The sequence below is a fragment of the Mirounga leonina genome, unplaced genomic scaffold (genome assembly GCF_011800145.1).
Source record: "Mirounga leonina isolate KUSES-001 unplaced genomic scaffold, KU_Mleo_1.0 Mir_224, whole genome shotgun sequence".
NCBI lineage: Eukaryota > Metazoa > Chordata > Mammalia > Carnivora > Phocidae > Mirounga > Mirounga leonina.
Genome location: NW_023270615.1, coordinates 16,441,074 through 16,459,446, shown reverse-complemented (window position 1 = coordinate 16,459,446; position 18,373 = coordinate 16,441,074). Strand labels below are relative to the sequence as shown.

The 18,373-nt window shown below is 42.8% G+C and overlaps 1 protein-coding gene across 4 annotated transcripts in view; it reads left to right on the top strand.

Moving 5' to 3' along the window:
* Window positions 1-18,373, top strand: part of LOC118026358 (contactin-associated protein-like 3) — a 177,659-nt gene that overhangs the window by 114,475 nt on the left and 44,811 nt on the right. For all 4 annotated transcript variants that reach the window (XM_035029173.1, XM_035029174.1, XM_035029176.1 and 1 more), the window contains exons 11-12: window positions 4,385-4,491; window positions 8,460-8,579. In XM_035029173.1, the coding sequence (XP_034885064.1) occupies window positions 4,385-4,491; window positions 8,460-8,579 (227 nt within the window). The remainder of the gene's footprint in view (window positions 1-4,384; window positions 4,492-8,459; window positions 8,580-18,373) is intronic.

The following is an 18,373-nucleotide window of genomic DNA, read 5'->3' as shown; positions in this document are numbered from 1 at the left end:
TTTAGACGCCAGGGTGTTAAGCACTATTTCAATCCTGATTGGCCTCCTCTGCACCAACTCTGGCCAGCATCTGCCCTAAATCTGGAAGGGACCTGGTCCATGCACGGTGTGTAGGGTTCATAACCTCCCTTCCCAAAGAAACTGGTACAGACTAAGCTCACCTCATCTGCTTGTAAGCATAGCCAGCATGCTGGACTTGTGGTTCCCACCAACCCCAGGTCTTTGGCAGTGGAGCAGTGTTCAAGTCAGGTTAAGATACGCGCTGGTGTGGGAGTGTGCTGCCATTTTAGTTTTCTTACTACAGCTAGTACCTCTCTCTGGTCTTCCTTGTGCATGCCGAGTCCTGCCAGGAAAGCAGGAGGTTTGGGGTAAGAAAGCTGACCTCAGGTGTGTAGTCAAGGAAACTGTCCTAAATAGGCCAAGGACATGGGACAACAGTCACTAAGGGAAGGGCCTGGATGCAGACTGACGTGCCCTCTAATCCTTGGAGGTGAAGAGACATCCTTCTGTTTTCCCAAGAAGCGCACCTTCTAGTTCTTGGCACAGAATCAGGTGTCTTCCACTCAAATGCCAGAAGACCTAGCAGGAGAGTGTTTATGTGTGTCCTTTGAAAGAAATTGGGCTCATTTCCAGCATCTTTCTCCCAAACAGCAAAGGAATGCTGTGTATAGAGTAGAAGTAACCCAAAGTTACCCATTCCTTTGACTCCTTGAGAGAAATAGGCATTGAGCTCCAGAGGATAATAAGTAATTACATAGCTCCTGTAATTGCATGAGGCTTTTGAGGGACTATATTTAGAACTTTAACTATATAGCAAGAGAGGCAGTGTGGCTTGTGGGGACCCAGGTAATCTTCCTTTAAATTCATGTGGGTCATCTTTTCTACATCATTGACAAAGCTGTGATGAATAATATTCCTTTGTAAGTATATAACCAATTTGTTTTATCCATTCCTCATTTGATGGACATTTAGGTTATTTCTACTTTTTGACTCTTATGAATAATGCTGATATGAATATTAATGTACAGGTTTTTGTGCGGACTTGTGTTTTCAGTTCTCTTGGGCATATACCTAGGAGCGGAATTGCGGGGTCAGTGGTGACTCTGTGTTTCACTGTCTGAGGAATTTCCAGATTGATTTCCAAAGTACCGTTTTACATTCTCAAACAGTGATGTAGAAGGGCCCAAATCCTCCTCATCCCTGCCAACAGCTGTTATTATCTTTTGATTATAGCCACCCTAGTGGGTGTGAAGTGGCATCTTGTTGTGGGCTTGATTTTCATTTTCCTAATGACTAATGATGTCTGGCATGTTTTCATATGTGTGTTTTCCATCTTGTTATCTTCTTTTGGAAGGCATCTGTTCAGATCTTTTGACTCTTTTGACCTAGTTTTTAATTGGTTGTTCATTGCCCTTACTGTTAATTTTAAGAGTTTTACCTATATTTTAGATATCCATCCTGTGTCAAATATGTTTTGCAAAGACTATCTCCTAGTCTGTGGTTTCTTTCTCATTCCCTTAAGTTTTAAATTTTATGAAGTCCAAATCATCTATTTTTTCTTTCCTAGACCATATCTGAAAAGTCATCACCACACCCAAGGTCAGCTAGATTTTCTCCTGCATTATCTTCTGGGAGTTTAACAGTTTGGTATTTTACATTTAGGTCTATGATCTAACTTGAGTTAACTTCTTAAATTTTTTAAATTTTTAATTGAAATACAGTTGATGTATTATATTAGTTTTGTTTGTTTGTTTGTTTTTTATTATGTTATGTTAATCACCATACATTACATCATTAGTTTTTGATGTAGTGTTCCATGATTCATTGTTTGTGTATAACACCCTGTGCTCCATGCAGAACGTGCCCTCTTTAATACCCATCACCAGGCTAACCCATTCCCCCACCCCCCTCCCCTCCAGAACCCTCAGTTTGTTTTTCAGAGTCCATCGTCTCTCATGGTTCGTCTACCCCTCCGATTTCCCCCCCCTTCATTTTTCCCTTCCTGCTATCTTCTTCTTCTTCTTTTTTTTTTAACATAGAATGTATTATTTGTTTCAGAGGTACAGGTCTGTGATTCAACAGTCTTGTATTATATTAGTTTTAGGTGTACAACGTGATTGAGCCATTACATGCATTATGAAACAGTCACCCTGAAAAGTGTAGTTACCATGTGTCACCATACAAAGTTATTACAATATTATTGACTATATTCTTTATGCTGTATTTTCCATCCCTGTCATTTATTTTATAACTGGAAGTTTGTATCTCTTAAGCCCCTTCACATATTTTGCCCTTCTCCCCTCCCCCATCATCTGTCAACAACTAGTTTGCTCTCATATTTATGAGTCTGTATCTTTTTTCATTGTCTTTTGTTTGCTCATTTGTTTGTTTAGTTTGTTTTTTTTTTTAGATTCGAAATACAAGTGAAATAATATGGTATTTGTCTTTCTCCATCTGACTTATTTCACTTAGCATAATACCTTCTAGGTCCTTCCATGTTGTATCAAATAGCAAGATTTCATTTTTTTATGGCTGAGTAATATACCATTGTGCATATATGTCACATTTTCCTTATCCATTCATCTATTGATGAATACTTAGGTTGCTTCCATGTATTGACTATTGTAAATAATGCTTGCAATAAACATAGGGGTGCATATACCCTTTTGAATTCATGTTTTTGTTTTCCTTGGATAAATACCCAGAAGTGAAATTACTGGATCATACGTTATTTCTATTTTTACTTTTTGGGAAGCTTCCATACTATTTCCGTAGTTGATACACCAATTTACATTCCCACCAACATTGCACAAGGGTTCCCTTTTCACCACATTCTCCCTAACACTTGTTACTTCTTGTCTTTTTGATTCTAGCCATTCTGAGTGGAGTGAGATAATATCTCATTGTAGTTTTGATCTGCATTTCCCTGATGCTGAGTGATGAGCATCTTTTCATGTGTCTGTTGGCCATCTGGATGTCTTCTTGGGCAAACGTCTGTTCAGATTCAGTGCTCATTTTTTAATTTATTTGTTTTTGTAATGTTGAGTTGTATCAATTCTTTATATATCTTATCAGATATATCATTGGCAAATATCCTCTCCCATTCAAAAGGTTGCCTTTTTGTTTTGTTGAAGGTTTCCTTCACTGTGAAAAAGTTTTTTAGTTTGATATAGTCCCAGGTGTTTATTTTTGCTTTTGTTTCCCTTGCCTGAGAAGACATATCTAGGAAAAATATTGCTAAGGTTGATGTGCAAGGGTTTGCTGCCTTTGTTTCCTTCTAGGAGTTTTATGGTTTTAGGTCTCAAATTTAGGTGTTTAATCCATTTTGAGTTTATTTTTGTGTATGGTATAAGAAAGTGGTCCAGTTTCATTTTTTGCACGTACCTGTCCAGTTTTCCCAACATTTATTGAGGAGGCTGTCTTTTCACCATTGTATGTTTTTGCCTCCTTTGCCATAGATTAATTGATCATATGATTGTGGGTTTATTTCTGTACTATCGTTTCTATTCCATTGATCTCTGTGTCTGTTTTTGTGCCAGTACCATACTGTTTTGGTTACTATAGCTTTGTAGTATAGTTTGAAATCTAGACTTATACCTCCAGCTTTGTTCTTCTTTCTCAAGATTTTTTTGACTATTCAGGGTCTTTTGTGGTTCCGTACAAATTTTAGGATGTTTTTGTTCTAGTTCTGTGAAAAGTACTACTGGCATTTTGATAGGGACTGCATCCAACAGGTAGATTGCTTTGGGTAGGATGGACATTGTAACAATACTAATTCTTCCAATCCATGAGCGTAGCATGTCTTCCTATTGGTTTGTGTCATCTCTGGTTTCTCTCATCAATATATTACCGTTTTCTGGGTATAGGTCTTTCACTTCCCAAACACTCTTCTAGCCTCTGATGTATCAGTTTGCTAATGCCCCATTTGTCAGAGCAGGTCCCATGCCCAACCCAGGCTGAAGTAGGCTATGCCTCTCAGTGGAAGGATCTGCAGGTCCCACTGCAAGGACATGGAGGCAGGGAGGGGAACAGGTGTGGCTGGCCGCCTGTGGCCATTGCTAGCACTTCGTCTCTCTGATCATGGATGAAACCAATCTTGCCTTATTTGTGAAAAAGCAAACACATTTTTTGATATAATGCAATGTGTAGAAAATTTATCTGCTGCCAATACAGGACAATTGGTAGCATCTGGTGGGCTTCTTAGTCTGTGGTGGGTATTGCATTAGGAAACCTTCTTGACAGACCCAGCGGGTTTTGTTCATGGTCTCATTTTTCTCCTGAAAGCACTGTCAGTACCATGTTTCAGTGTAGCAGGTTAGCGCTAAGATACACATTTTCTCCTGACCGAATGTGGGAAATAGCAGGTGTATCTGTTTTCTTGTAGGTGTTTGCCCAGCTACTGTGAACACGGGGGCGAATGTTCCCAGTCCTGGGACACCTTCTCCTGTGACTGTGCGCACACTGGCTACACAGGCGCAACCTGCCATTCCCGTAAGCCTCACGCCTCACTGTTCGGATTTCCGTGCAGTTCTATTTTCCCTTTCTGATTTGGTGCCTATGTGTCTGTATCTGTGCAGCTGTGTGCTAGAAAGCAACAACAAGAACCAGTAGGTATTTTAGAGACTAATTTTTGTCTGGTTTGTTTATTTATTTATTTTAGAGGTGGGGAGGGGTCGGGGGAGAGGGAGGGAGAGAATCCCAGCCCAGTGTGGAGCCCAACATGGGGCTCGATCTCACGACCCTGAGATCATGACCTGAGCCAAAATCAGGAGTCCGACGCTTAACCAACTGAACCACAAGGTGCCCTTGTCTGGTTTATTTTTAATCAATTTTATTTCCTAGTGATGTTAAGGCAGCTTGCAGAAATCCATAGTACCAAATAGGATGAAAAAAAAAAATAGCAGGCAAAGGAAAATAAGTATAGGAAGATAAAATATAACAAAAAGTGAAAAAACAAACAGCACCCCCCCCAAAATACAAAAAGCAATCTAGATGACATGATGGTGTTACTTGTTCTGTTCCTTGAGTTGGACCCAACTTTGGTTCTCAAGTCCTGTCTGCCAAAGTAAAGAGGACAAATTACTGATTGTCAGTGTTTATAAAATCAAACGAGGAGAGTCTCCAGAGGAGCACAAGTAAATGCTCAGGTCCCTGGCAATCTTGATGCTCTTTGATGCTGGTGGTGGTTAACACACTGGGAACTTGCCCCGTGCCTGTGGGATCCTAGTTCCCTCTAGTTCTGCATGTTTCAACTCCTTTAATCAAACCTGCCCTAGAAGGTAAGTGCTTTATTTTCCACACTGTACGCTTGAGGAAAGAGAGGGGTCAGCTCCTTCGACTGTGGTGACACAGCTGCCAGCCAGAGCTCTCGACCCCCTCTCCATCCCATTTCTTCCACCTTGAACACAAGTCTCTTTCCTGAAGAATTACTTTCTCAATTTCACAGCTAGCCAAACTTTATTGACCCCTAATTCATTACCTACTAGAAGTTTATGACAGAGCCCCGAGATCCTCATTGTTTTCTAATCATTGGCTTTTGTTGTTTATGTTTTTACTCTACTTTTTCCTTTTTTGTGTATCACTGCCGACATTTCTTTTTTAAAAAGTTTATTTATTTTTATTCCAATTCAATTGATTAACATATACTGTATTATTAGTCTCAGAGGTAGAAGTTAGTGAATCGTCAGTCTCATGTAACACCCAGTGCTCGTTACATCATGTGCCCTCCCCAGTGTCCATCACCCAGTTACCCCATCCCCCAACCCCTTCCCCTCCAGCAACCCTCAGTTTGTTTCCTATGATCAAGAGTCTCTAAAGGTTTGTCTCCCTCTCTGATTTTGTCTTGTTTAATTTTTCCCTCCCTTGCCCTATGCTCCTGTTTTGTTTCTTAAATTCCAATTTTGAGTGAAATCATATGATAGTTGTCTTTCTCTGATTGACTTATTTCACTTGACAAATACCCTCTAGTTCCATCCACGTTGTTGCAAATAGCAAGATGTCATTCTTTTTGATGGCTGAGTAATATTCCATTGTGTATATATACCACATCTTCTTTATCCATTCATCTGTTGATGGACAACTGGGCTCTTTCCATAGTTTGGCTATTGTGGACATTGCTGCTATAAACATTGGGGTGCAGGTGCCCCTTTGGATCACTACATTTGTATCTTTGGGATAAATACTTAGTAGTGCAATTGCTGGGTCATAGGGTAGCTCTATTTTCAACTTTTTGAGGAAACCTCCATACTGTTTTCCAGAGTGACTGCCGACATTTCTGAGTCCCTTCTTTTGTAGCACGTCTCCTCTCTCTGGGTCTTTAGAGAGATAGCATGACATGAAAATTCACTGAGCAAAGAACGGATTGTCATGTATCCAACCTTATGTGAACTGAACCCCAGGGAAGCAGGCATCAGTGTTGGGATGAGAAGACCTGGTCCCCAGCTCAGGGGGTTCCACAAAGGAGCCAGGAGGTTCTTTCAGGCGAAGGGAGGTGACTCACCCCCCCCCTAAAAATCCCATACGTTCACCCAGAGCAATTCTACCCGCATCTCTATTTACTATTATGGTGCCAGGTAAGAACTTGCCAAGATAACTCTATTTGGAAGTAGCTGGACTTCTGGGAAGTCTGAGGCTGAGTGACTGGTCTAGAGTTGCAGCTAGGACTGGGGGTGGCCTCCTACTTACAGTGTCTCCTCATCATATCTAACAAGTTGTCTTACACAGAGCAGATACCTACTGAATATTAATGACTAAGGAATGATTGCTAAAGTGTTATCATTAACTCTGATTTAAACATCATTCCAAACAACTCTGATTTAAAAATTCACAGGTGTTATATAAAGGGTCTTTCACTTATGGCCTTAATAATTTGATTTGGTCTAATAACTGAATGGACTTCACTGTGATTCTTTAACTGTATACCAAAATGAAGGTGAGATATTTCCAAATCCACAGTAAGGGATCAGAGACCTTTAGTTTTTGGTGTAAGTGCCCAGTGAGTGAGTCTGCATTCACATGTAGAGCAAGTGTCTTCCTAGGGTTTCCTCTTCTACCCTTGGTCCCCAGGTAGGTCCAGCCCCAACCCAAACGTAACCACTGTTATCACTTTGTGTCTGTCCCTCTGGACACTCCTCTAGGTGGTTACGAGCATATTTATGTATTTGTAGAAATATAAGCATGAGTGGACAAAATACCAGCATGTCTGGGAAAGCGATCCATATTGTCTCTGTGGCCATCAGAGTAGATGGTGCTAGGTGTGCTATTGATGGGGGCCAATCTAATTTGACACACTTGACACTTGGCCATATTTTATAAAAGAATGTTGTATTTTGCAAAATCCCTGGGCAAGTGAACATTACTTTGATCTTCTTCTTCTGTGAGAAGGGAGAAAAATCCCTCTGCCCTGCCCCACCCCCTCTCCAGGATTTTCTTCATTCTTCAAAATAGGCAGAGTTTTAAAGGGCAGACAATCCATAGAGTATAGAATGGCATCAGTTCTCCGCCCACGCTCTGCCCCCTCTGTCCCTACTAGGATCACTCTGCTCTGTGACTCTTGCCTGGCCACTTGCTGGGACTATGTTCATGGATGCCAGGTCTCATCCTTAGGGTGCTGAGGGATCCAGTCTGCACTGTGCCAGAACCATTACTGTACTTCTTTCCTGGCTGCCATTAGCTACTTTTCAGGTTTTCAAAGGGTCTTTCCTGTCAAGGAAATGAGTGATGCACATGGAAGGTATTACTCAGTTGATTAGTCATTTAAACTTATTCTGAACATTAATTAAGTCCATCATCTGCAGATGTTAATCACTTGCCTTGTGGTAGCAAAACATTTATTGCACGTATAAAAAAATTCAACTAAAAATCAGGATACGTTGAAATTACCAAGAGACATTTCATGTATATATATTTTTTTGACTTTCAATTTGCTTGAATAATCATTTGCAAAGCATTTAAGGAAATTTCTTTTAAAACACACCTTATAAGTGGAACGAAGAAGAGTTGCCGATTTATAAAACTCATCTGGTAAACAATGCATTGCACCTGTAGATTGTTCTAAGTAAACAGAGGGTATAATTACTGAATAATTTAATACATCGACATGGTTGTTAGATAATAACAGATCACTTAGGGAGATGAAGCCAGTTCACTTCAGATGCTTAGATATTATGAGGCAGAATAGAAGTAGATAGCGTGAGTCCAGTTACCATGGTTTTGGGAAGAATCTTTTTTCTAGAGCAGGCAGGGTTCAGATCCACACGGTGATACCTCTTAAAATCTTTCACTCCAAGCTTCAGAGTCTTCATGCTGCCTGATTGACACAGGGGACTGACCACTCCCCTAGAGAAAATGTGCCCGAGAGCAAGGCAGAATGAGTATCACTGGGGAAAGTATCCCATCACTAACGACAGGGAGGAATCTTCCCCATTGCAGCCCCTGTCTGAGATCTCTGTCCTTTGCAGCTTTGTATGAGCAGTCCTGTGAAGCCCACAAGCACAGAGGAGACTCCTCAGGGCTCTACTATATCGATTCAGACGGAAGTGGCCCGCTTGGACCTGCTCTCGTATATTGCAACATGACAGGTACGCTAATAAGCTTTATCGTGCCAGTTAAGCTTGTGTAATTGGTTGCTGTGTGCAAAACCACGAGGTTTTACTTCGTAGAGCAACGTGTTCCTGTGCAACTATATATAAGCAATATTTCATTTTCCCTAGAAACCCAATTATAGGTGGTGGATGGATACAGGTGTGTCGTAAACAAGTTCTGCAGAGGACCAATGCATCCACTGTACTGAATGACAGCTGGCCATGGAATTGATGCAAATTCTTTTTTTTTTTTTTTTTTGAAAGATTTTATTTATTTATTTGACAGAGACAGAGACAGCGAGAGCAGGAACACAGCAGGGGGAGTGGGAGAGGGAGAAGCAGGCTTCCTGCTGAGCCGGGAGCCCGATGTAGGACTCGATCCCAGGACCCTGGGATCATGACCTGAGCTGAAGGCAGTCGCTTAACCAACTGAGCCACCCAGGCGCCCGAATTGATGCAAATTCTAACACCTCTTTTACACGTGTGTGTGTGTGTGTCGGCAGCCACATTTTCTCCTGCGCTCACATCACATTTCACCAACAGAAAGGAAACCACCCTCCTTTACAAAACTTCCCATGCTACTCTAGTGGTGTGGACCCAGCAGGCACTTTGACAACCGTAGAGTTTGTCCCTGCAAAGTCTGAGACACTGGTCAGGAAGGAGTCAGCTGTAAATGGTTCTCAGGTAACCGTGACTTAGCTATAATTTGCTTTCTCTGCTCTGGCTATTTGTCACCTGGAGGGGGTTGCAATTTCTAGGTGGAAGGAGTTATTTGTGGGGGAATTTATGATGGCGGTTTGTGACGAGCTGAAAGTTCTGGTGCAGTTTTTATACCTCCTATCACCTCATACATAAAATCTGAGCATTTTGGCAGTGGTGAATCAAATGGTTTGATCTGAATTGGATCAATTATGTCCTCCAGCCCCAAAACTATCCCCAGCTTTATACTGGATGCACATATAGTTGTTTGGGGCAAGCATTTTATCATCGATACTGACCAAAACATTGCAGTGTGATGATAAGAGATAAATATATTGACTTACCTTTACTGAAGGATGTGTGATCTATAAAGTATGTGAGGAAACGACCAAAGGGATCTTTCTAGATATTCTCAGCTCCAGTGGTTATAACAGGCCTTCAACTTATTCAATTTCTGTTTTGTTTTGCTGGCATTATCATGGCTCAAGTGAATGCCAAGAACAGAGAAAGCTAAATAAAAATGCTGGCATCCCCATAATACATTCTACTTTTATCAGTCACGTGCTTAATTATCATAGAAGTCTAGGACACATTAAAATTTTCATATATTTTGTCCTATAAGAAAAGTTCCTTATACATTGAAAAATTTCAAGATCCATAGAAAAGTGAAAATGATCCTAGCTGGCACATTGCAAAGATGAATAAGGTTTCAATGACTGAAGCTGTTTTCTTGATAATTAACTGTTGGCAGGGTTGGTAAGGCTGAGGTCACGTTTATTAAAAAAAAAAAGACACTTGCTGCCAAAAGGAATAACAAACAGCTAATTGCCTGATTGTCTGCAGTGTATGGTGATAATAAAAGAAAAATATTTTAATCATCCCAAGTGGACACGTGGTCCAGGCTTCACCAGGAAGCTTCCGTTGTGCATATTTATAAAGCACCTTTGGAATGTACCACTGGTTCAAAGACATTTGTTTTAATAGTGATTTCATAACATCACTGATGTGTTTTGATGGCCTGTCACTGCTGCTACCTTTTCGGAGTGAACCCACTACCAGAAGGAAGAGTAGTTATCGTCAAAGTGCAAAGAGAAAGTAAGAACAGATGCTCAGCTTTTAATTTTGGTTAACATAGGAAACTATCTGATGATAGATAAGCCGAGTTTTTTTTTTCTTTTTTTTCTTTTAATCCTCGAGGCAAGAAGGAGCCTCTAAATACAGGAAGGAAAAGGTAAAATCTTCCGGTTAACCCTCCTGGTCAACCCTCCTGGTCAATTTTATATACAAGATGAAGGCCTTGCAAACTGTCTCCTGAGGATGTGAATCATTTTCCTCCCCTGAGTGACTCGAAGAAATGCTCAAGTATAGGCACAAAACTGAAGAGGTGAAAAAAAAAAAGTGCCTAACAGCTTTGAACACCTCTGTCCTCGGTACCCACTCTGCGCGAGGCTCGGCGGTAACCGCGGCAGCCAACGGAGTAGCACATACCCCTCCACCAGTGCGGTGCGCACGTCTGTGTGGGGAACCAGACAGCGTAGGGCAGCTAATGGAGCAGGTGGTCTGGTGCAGGGCGGCAGGTGCTGTGACGTGAATACAGCGGGGGCGGGGGGCACAGACCGTGGAAGGGGAGGTCACAATTTTAAATAGAGGGGTCAGGAAAGCACTCAGTTTGAAAGTTACGTTTGAGCCAACCACATAAAAGAAGCAGCTTTGAGAAAACCTGAGCAAGCCTTCAAGGGGAGGGAATGCGATCCAGGGAGCCTGGTGTGTTGGACAAACGCGGGTGGAGGGACCGGAGGGTGGCCCTCGAGTCACAAAGCTGGGAAGTGACAGGTCCAGGACTCACACAGCAGAGCAGTTTGGGCCTTTAACCACCACGCTGTGCCAAGAGGGAGCAAGGAGACCGGTTAGCGGGACCCTCCAGTAGTGGAGCCAAGATGGTGGTGGCACCGAGCAGGTGGGAGCGGAGAAGAGGAGGAGGTCGGAGTCCGAATCCGTGGACCGGATGTGGCTGGAGAAAGACAGGCATCCGGAAAGTCTTCCATGTTTGGATCCGAGCCCTGGAAGGAAGGTGCGGATACTATCAGCAGGGAAGACGCAGGTCTGAAAAGGAATACCAGGATTCCCGCCGTGAATACCTGAAGTTTGGGTTGCCAGCTGTTCGTCTAGTTAGTGAGGACCTGTTGGTCATAAAGCCCGCTGGGTGGTTATAACATCCTTGGCAACACAAACTTTTAAAAATATATTTTGGAGAATGACTTTATACATTAATTGAACAGCCCAGCAGGCTCCCATTTGCTTTGTGGGGGCTGGTGGACACTGTGAGCATCCCACAGCAACGTGGGGCATCTCTGGGTCCCCACATCCTTGTCCACTGTCCACTGAAGGGCAGCTCTGCTCTCGGCAGGACGGAATCTGGGGCAGCATCCCAGGAGAAGCTGTGCTTCATGAAGCTTCCCAAGAAATTCTGATGTACACACAGATTTAGAAGCCACCGCCCCGGGGCTGAGGATCTTTGGTTTTACTGTGTACAGCCTGCTCTGTCTCCACCAAAATTAAAATGGAAAGAGAGCAAAGGGCATCACGGAATGGAGAAATAGAACTAACACAGATGTTAAAATTCTGGTGCCACTATTCATTTTTCTGTCCAGGCAGTTGTCCTGTTGTTCCAGTTTGTATAGGTGGCTGTGGGTGAAATTTAATGATCCACCACTGCATCCACAAAGGCAACAAGAATCGTTCACATACATTAAGATAATATCTAAGGCATTGATTGTGCAAATTAAACATCTTCCAAACTCTCTAATTTAATCTTGGAAAGTCTTAGAGTTTTAAAGCACGCATACACACGTGTGTGTATGTGTGTAGGAATTCATGAAAATTAGGGATAATAATTTAATGATTGACATTGCTATAGTTTTTATTATCAAATAATACTTAATGACTATGTATGTCTTCATATTACTTTGCAAATGACCAAGCATTAAGTACAGATCATTGTATCACAAGACCTTTGGGGTAATTAAGTTTTTAAAAAAAGTTTATAGCTGCCTTTCATAAAAGAAAACTCCTGAATTTAGTATGTTCTTATTCTATATGATGAGATAAATGTTATAAAGTTCCATGAATCAGGATTGAGTTGGAACATGGAACACACAGACACACACACATCCTGCTTTGTTAAAAATACTGCAGAGAGGATTTCCAATAATGAGGATTTCCAATAATGTTAAACACCAAGGGTGTTTAACACTGGGGGAGTGGGGCCGTCTGTGCCCACCTGAAACCCCTCACAGTTGTCCTTTGCTGTATTCATAGTTGTGCTCCAGATACTGGTTCCCAGACATGGCACCATGGGAACACTTGTCCCAGGGAGGAGATGGCATGCGGTCAGAGCAAAGATTCATGAACATCAGGTTCATATGAATCAACAGGGGGCTTGATGAACAAGCCGAGGACTCGGTCTGTTGCACACCTGCCCACTCCCCCCGTCAGATCCTGATTCATCGACTCAGCGTGTCAATAACCCAGCACTTCTTACTCATTGTTACCATGGACTCCGTCACAGTTATGCAAACCATGCCACTGTGTTTCTTAAACAGACTTCTTCCTGTGACAGAAAAATGTGACTGGCCTCCAGCTGGCATCGTGGTATAACAGAGGACACTCAGCCCAGTTGCTTTACATACAGCTCACGTTAATTAAAAAAAAAAATACTCTACGGAATGGGCACCAGTCAAGCCATCCTGCTATGCTTTTTATGTGTGTGTATTTGTATAGATTTTCTGTTTCTTTCACCTCTGTCTTCCTGCAGCAGTTCCTGTCTCAGCACAATCAAACACCTCCCTTTCCAGTCAGACATTCAATTCAGGCATTCATTCACTCATCCTCCACACTTGACCGCTGAGCCATGGAGCTCACCTGGAAGCCCGCAGGTGCCACATCAAATTAGAGTAAGAAGAAGGAACGAACTTCTCTCATAGACCTTCAGACCTTCAGACTAGGGAGGGAGACAGATGTAATTCAGCTAACTAAACATTTTATGAATATTATAAGTATGCATTTGCTATTTTAAATACAGGCATACCTCATTTTATTGCACTTTGCTTTACTGAACTTGGCAGATTTGCTTTTTTTTCTTTTTTTTGAAACAAATTAAAGGTTTGTGTCTACCCTGGGTAGGACAAGTCTACCGGCACCATTTTCCAACAGCACCCGCTCACTTTGTGTCTCTGTGGCACATTTTGGTAATGCTCACAATATTTCTAACTTTTTTGTTACAATTATATTTGTTATGATGATCTGTGATCAGTGATCTTTGGTGTTACTATTGTAGTTGTTTTCAGGCACCATGAACTATGTGCTTCTAAGACCGCTAACTTCATTGGTAAATGTTGAACGTGTTCTGACCGCTATACCAACTGGCCATTTCCACATCTAGATCCCTCTCTGTCCTTGGGCTCCCTATCCCCAAGACACAACAGTATTGAAAGACCAATTAATAACCCTACGGTAGTCTCTAAGTGTTCAACTGAAAGGAGAAGCCGCACGCCTCTCACTTTCCATCAAAAGCTAGACATGATTAAAGCTTAGTGAGGAAGGCATGTGGAAAGCTAAGGCCTCTTGTGCCAGTTAGCCAAGTTGTGAATGCGAAGGAAAGGCTCCTGAAGGAAATTAAAAGGGCCACCCCAGTGAACACTTGAATGATAGGAAAGTGAAACAGCTTTATTGCGGATGTGGAGAACGTTTGGTGGATAAAAGGTCAAGCCAGCCATGACATTCCCTTCAGCCAAAGCCTAACCCAGAGCGAGGCCCTGGCTCTCTTCACTTCCATGAAGGTGGAGAGAGGGGAGGAAGCTGCAGAAGCAAAGTCTGAAGCTAGCAGAGATCGGTTCCTGAGGTTTAAGGAAGGAAGCCGTGTCCGGGGCGTAAAAGTGCAAGGCGAAGCAGGAGGTGCCGATGGAGGAGCTGCGGCAAGTGATCCAGAAGATGGAGCTGAGGTCATTACCGAAGGCGGCTCCACTGACGCACAGATTTTCAGTGTGGATGCAAGAGCCTCCCACAGGAAGAAGATGCCATCTAGGACTTTCCTGGCTAGAGAGGAGAAGTCAGTGCCTGTCTTCCAAGCTTCCAAGGACAGGCTGATCGTCTTGTCGGGGCCAATGCAGTTGGTGACTTTTAACTTGTAGCAGGTGCTTCTTTATCATTTCTCAAATCCTCAGGCCCTTAGGAGTTATGGTAAATCTCTTCTGCCTGTGCTCTGTAAGTGGGACAGCAGAGCCTGGAGGGCAGCACATCTGTTTCCAGCACGGTTTACTGAATGTTTTAAGCCCACTGTTGAGACCCGCTAAGGAAGAAAAAAGAAAAGATTGCTTTCACACTATCATCACTTACTGACTATGCACCTGATCGTCGCACAAGAGTTCCGATGGAGTCGGACAATGAGATTTATGTTATTTTCATGTCTGCTAACACAACATCAATTCTGCAGCCCATGGATCAAGGAGTCATTTCAACTTGCAAGTCTTTTTAAAATTTTTTAATTAATTATATTTATTTTTTATTGGAGTATAACTTATAGTGTTATACTGGTTTCAAGTATATAGGGGTACAATATAATGATTGAATGGTTCTTTGCATGACTCAGTGCTTATCATGATAAGTATGCTCTTGATTCCCTTTATCTCCTTCACCCATCCCTCCCACCCAACTACCCTCTGGAAACCACCAGTTGGTTCTCTGTATTTAAGAGTCTTTGTCTCTTTTTTTTTCTTTATTTCTTATTCAAGTCTTCTTATTTAAGAAGTACATTTCATAGGACTCTACTTGCTGTACATAGTGATTCCTCTGATGGGATCTGGGCTAAGTCGGTTGGAAACCTTCTGGGAAGGACTCACCATCCTAGATGCCATGAAGAACATTCATGATTCATGGGGAGAGGTCAACATATCAATGTTGTTAGGAATTTGGAAGAAGTAGATTCCAGTCTTCATGGATGACTTTGAGGGGTTCAAGACTTCAGAGGAAAAGGTCACTGCAGAAGTGGTGGAAATAGCAAGCGAACCAGAATTAGAAGTGAAGCCTGAAGATGGGACTGCTGCCATCTCAGGATACAGCTTGAACAGATGAAGAGTTCCTGCTGAGGAATTAGCAAAGAAAGTGGTTTCTTGAGGTGGGATCTACTCCTGGTGAAGATGGTTGAAAAAACAAAGGATTTAGAATATTACATCAACTTAATTGATAGTTTGAAAGAAATTCTTCTGTGGGTAAAATGCTATCAAACAGCATCCCATGCTACAGAGATATCATTCATGAAAGGAAGAGTCAATCAATGTTACAAACTTCACTGTTGTCTTATTTTAAGAAACGGCCACAGCTGTCCTGACCTTCAGCAATCACCACCCTGATCAGTCAGCAGCCATCACCATCAAGGCAAGACCATCCAGCAGCAAAGCAGATTACAGCTTGCTAAGAGCTCAGATGATGGTTAGCATTTTTTAGCAATAAAGTATTTTTAATTAAGGTATGTACATTTTTTAGACATAATGGTATTGCACACTTAATATTGACTCCAGTATGGTGGAAACAGAACTATTATATGCAGTGGAAACCAAAAAGTTCTTCTGACTCACTGTCTTGCAGTATATGTTTTATTGTGGTGGTCTGGAACCGGACCTGCAATATCTCTGAGGTATCCCTGTATATATGAACACTTGTTGGAAATTTGTAAAAAAAAAAAAAAAAGGCTCTGAGTGTGGGTTGGTGAGTTTATTTCATGAACACATGCACAGCTGGTACAGTATATATTTTTCTTTGCTTGGAAAGAGTCGTGATTTCGGTGTTCTCTGCTTTGCTCTTGAAAACTGAGATTGACAGTAAGCATGGCATCATCATATATCATGCGTGGCAAGTTTTGTTTGAAAATAGTATCTCTTACAGAAAATTCTATAGTGTTGAAATGTTAGAATTTCTAAGAAAAAAAAAGAGAGAGAAAAGCTGCTCTTTGATGATTGTCATGCACCATGACCCTGCATCTTTTTATATTGGCTTTTGCCTGGAAAGAATCCTTCCTGCTCCCACTGAGGGGACATCATTCTGGCTGATCTCCTGCAGCTCCTAAAGGGAGTTCCGAAAGTAGGCATGCCCAGGGTGCGTGGGGACGCACAACTTCCTGAGCAGGTCCTGTCACTGCTCCCAACAGGGGAGAAAAGACACACGTTTTGGGAAATTTCATTTTCCTGCTCTCATCACCACAGCCCTGCCTGCGGATGGACAGGCAAATGGTCTCGAGGAACAATAAAAATACAACACTCAGATTGCAGCTCAGCCAGCAGCATGCCCAGTTAATTGCCTTGGCATCTGAAGATGGCCAGAACAATAGTTTTCAGTCTTTCGATGCCACCTGGTTCACTCTCCCCATTTACCAAGTATGGCATTGAAGGCTTAGAGAATTTTTTGACTTTTCCAAGAGCACAGATTATAACCTATATTCTCTCATTGACCATGACACAGTTCTCCATCCATATCTAATTTTATAAGTGTATACATAATGTTCTCCCCGAGGAAATTATTCTGCTTTCTTGCTGTGTGGTGGGCTGAAATGTGATGGGAGACGCTAATGACATTTCATGGTATTTGAGCATTTGGGAGGTGCCCGGTGCGGGGCCACGCACGTGTATCTCTTGCCTCAAGAGACTGTGAGTCGTGTTGAAGAAGTGTCCTTCCATGTTAAATAGCAGGTGCCTACACTAATGAATGAGCAGACACATAAAGCTGCATTTTGTGTGACCTATTAAGGGAAAAGATCATTCTCTGAAATCCCCAGAGAAGAAGGCTGTGAAGTAGCTACATTCTCTTGGGGGTTAGTAGTGTCTTAGAGCATTTTCTTGTGTGGAAAATATTAAAGTAAATCATGCAAAGCTCAAGGCTTCAGAACTGTTGACAAGAACGGCAGCCCTTCTAAGGGCCCTAATGCAAATATTGACTGGGAGGGACGCGAAGGCGTGGGGCTGAGACAGGACCACCTCTGGGCCTCTCCCGAGACCTGGAGGCTGCCTGCTTGGAGGAGTCATCCCTCCCCTCAGTGAAACACAGACATCTAATCCTCCCTGGCTCTGGTAGACAGACACCCTGGCAGGGCCAGAGCCTCCAAGACCTAGGGCAGGGGCAGATCGGAGCCCCCCATTGTCTTCCTCGGGGCCCCCACTGGACGTTCACAGCAGCCGCTTGGCCATCACCAGCCCCGTGTGCACATATGTGCACCTCAATGCCCGTGATCTAGTTCTATTCCCCCCGGAGTGTTTTCCTTTGAAAAACAGGAGACGGCTCAGGTGCATGAGGCACTCCGGAAAGGTCACGGACCTCAGCGGTCTTTGAGAACTTGACCTACTCAGAAAGCCCGGTGGCTCACACTGGATTGCTTGGAAATGCGTGGTGAAGTTGCATGGTTTCCTGAAGTTGAGCAAGGGGGTGTCCCTAGGCTTCCCTTCGTGTTCTGTGCGGCAGGAGGCCTCAGCCGAGTAACAGATGGCGGCCACCTGCTGTGGTGTTTCCCTCCGGAGAGTAACGCAGTGGAGTTCTGAGAAGCTTTGGGGCTGTACCTCTCAGGACGCGGTGTTCACGTCATCTTGGTGTCATCAGGCATCCCAGGACACCTGCTAGTCTTTGCATCCATCCGCCATCCTGTGTCACTGTGAGCGCACCTTTTCCACTGATTCCTCATCTGCACATGGGAGGTAACGGGTCCAATCGCCTCGCACGTTGCCTTCCTCCTCTCCTTTGAACTCGAGCACCCCTTTTCCATCAGAAGAGATGCAGGCAGCTGGCTTCATTCCCAAAGAGGTGGTGTTGGACCCAACTCAGACTTCATTTCAGGCATCTGTCAGAAAGGGGATTTTTGCCTTCCCTTTCCTCGAGATTAATTTCCAGCTCCTGAGTGACAGGCTGACCACCTAGACAGGCATCAAGTTTTTTGTGATGAAGTCTTTTTTTTCTTCTTTTTTCTCAGGGAGATGAAAATGAGCATAGCTGATATGCTTTGGAGTCATGTTTACCTGACTGTTAAAAATAAAGATGTGTTTCTTTTCCCCATT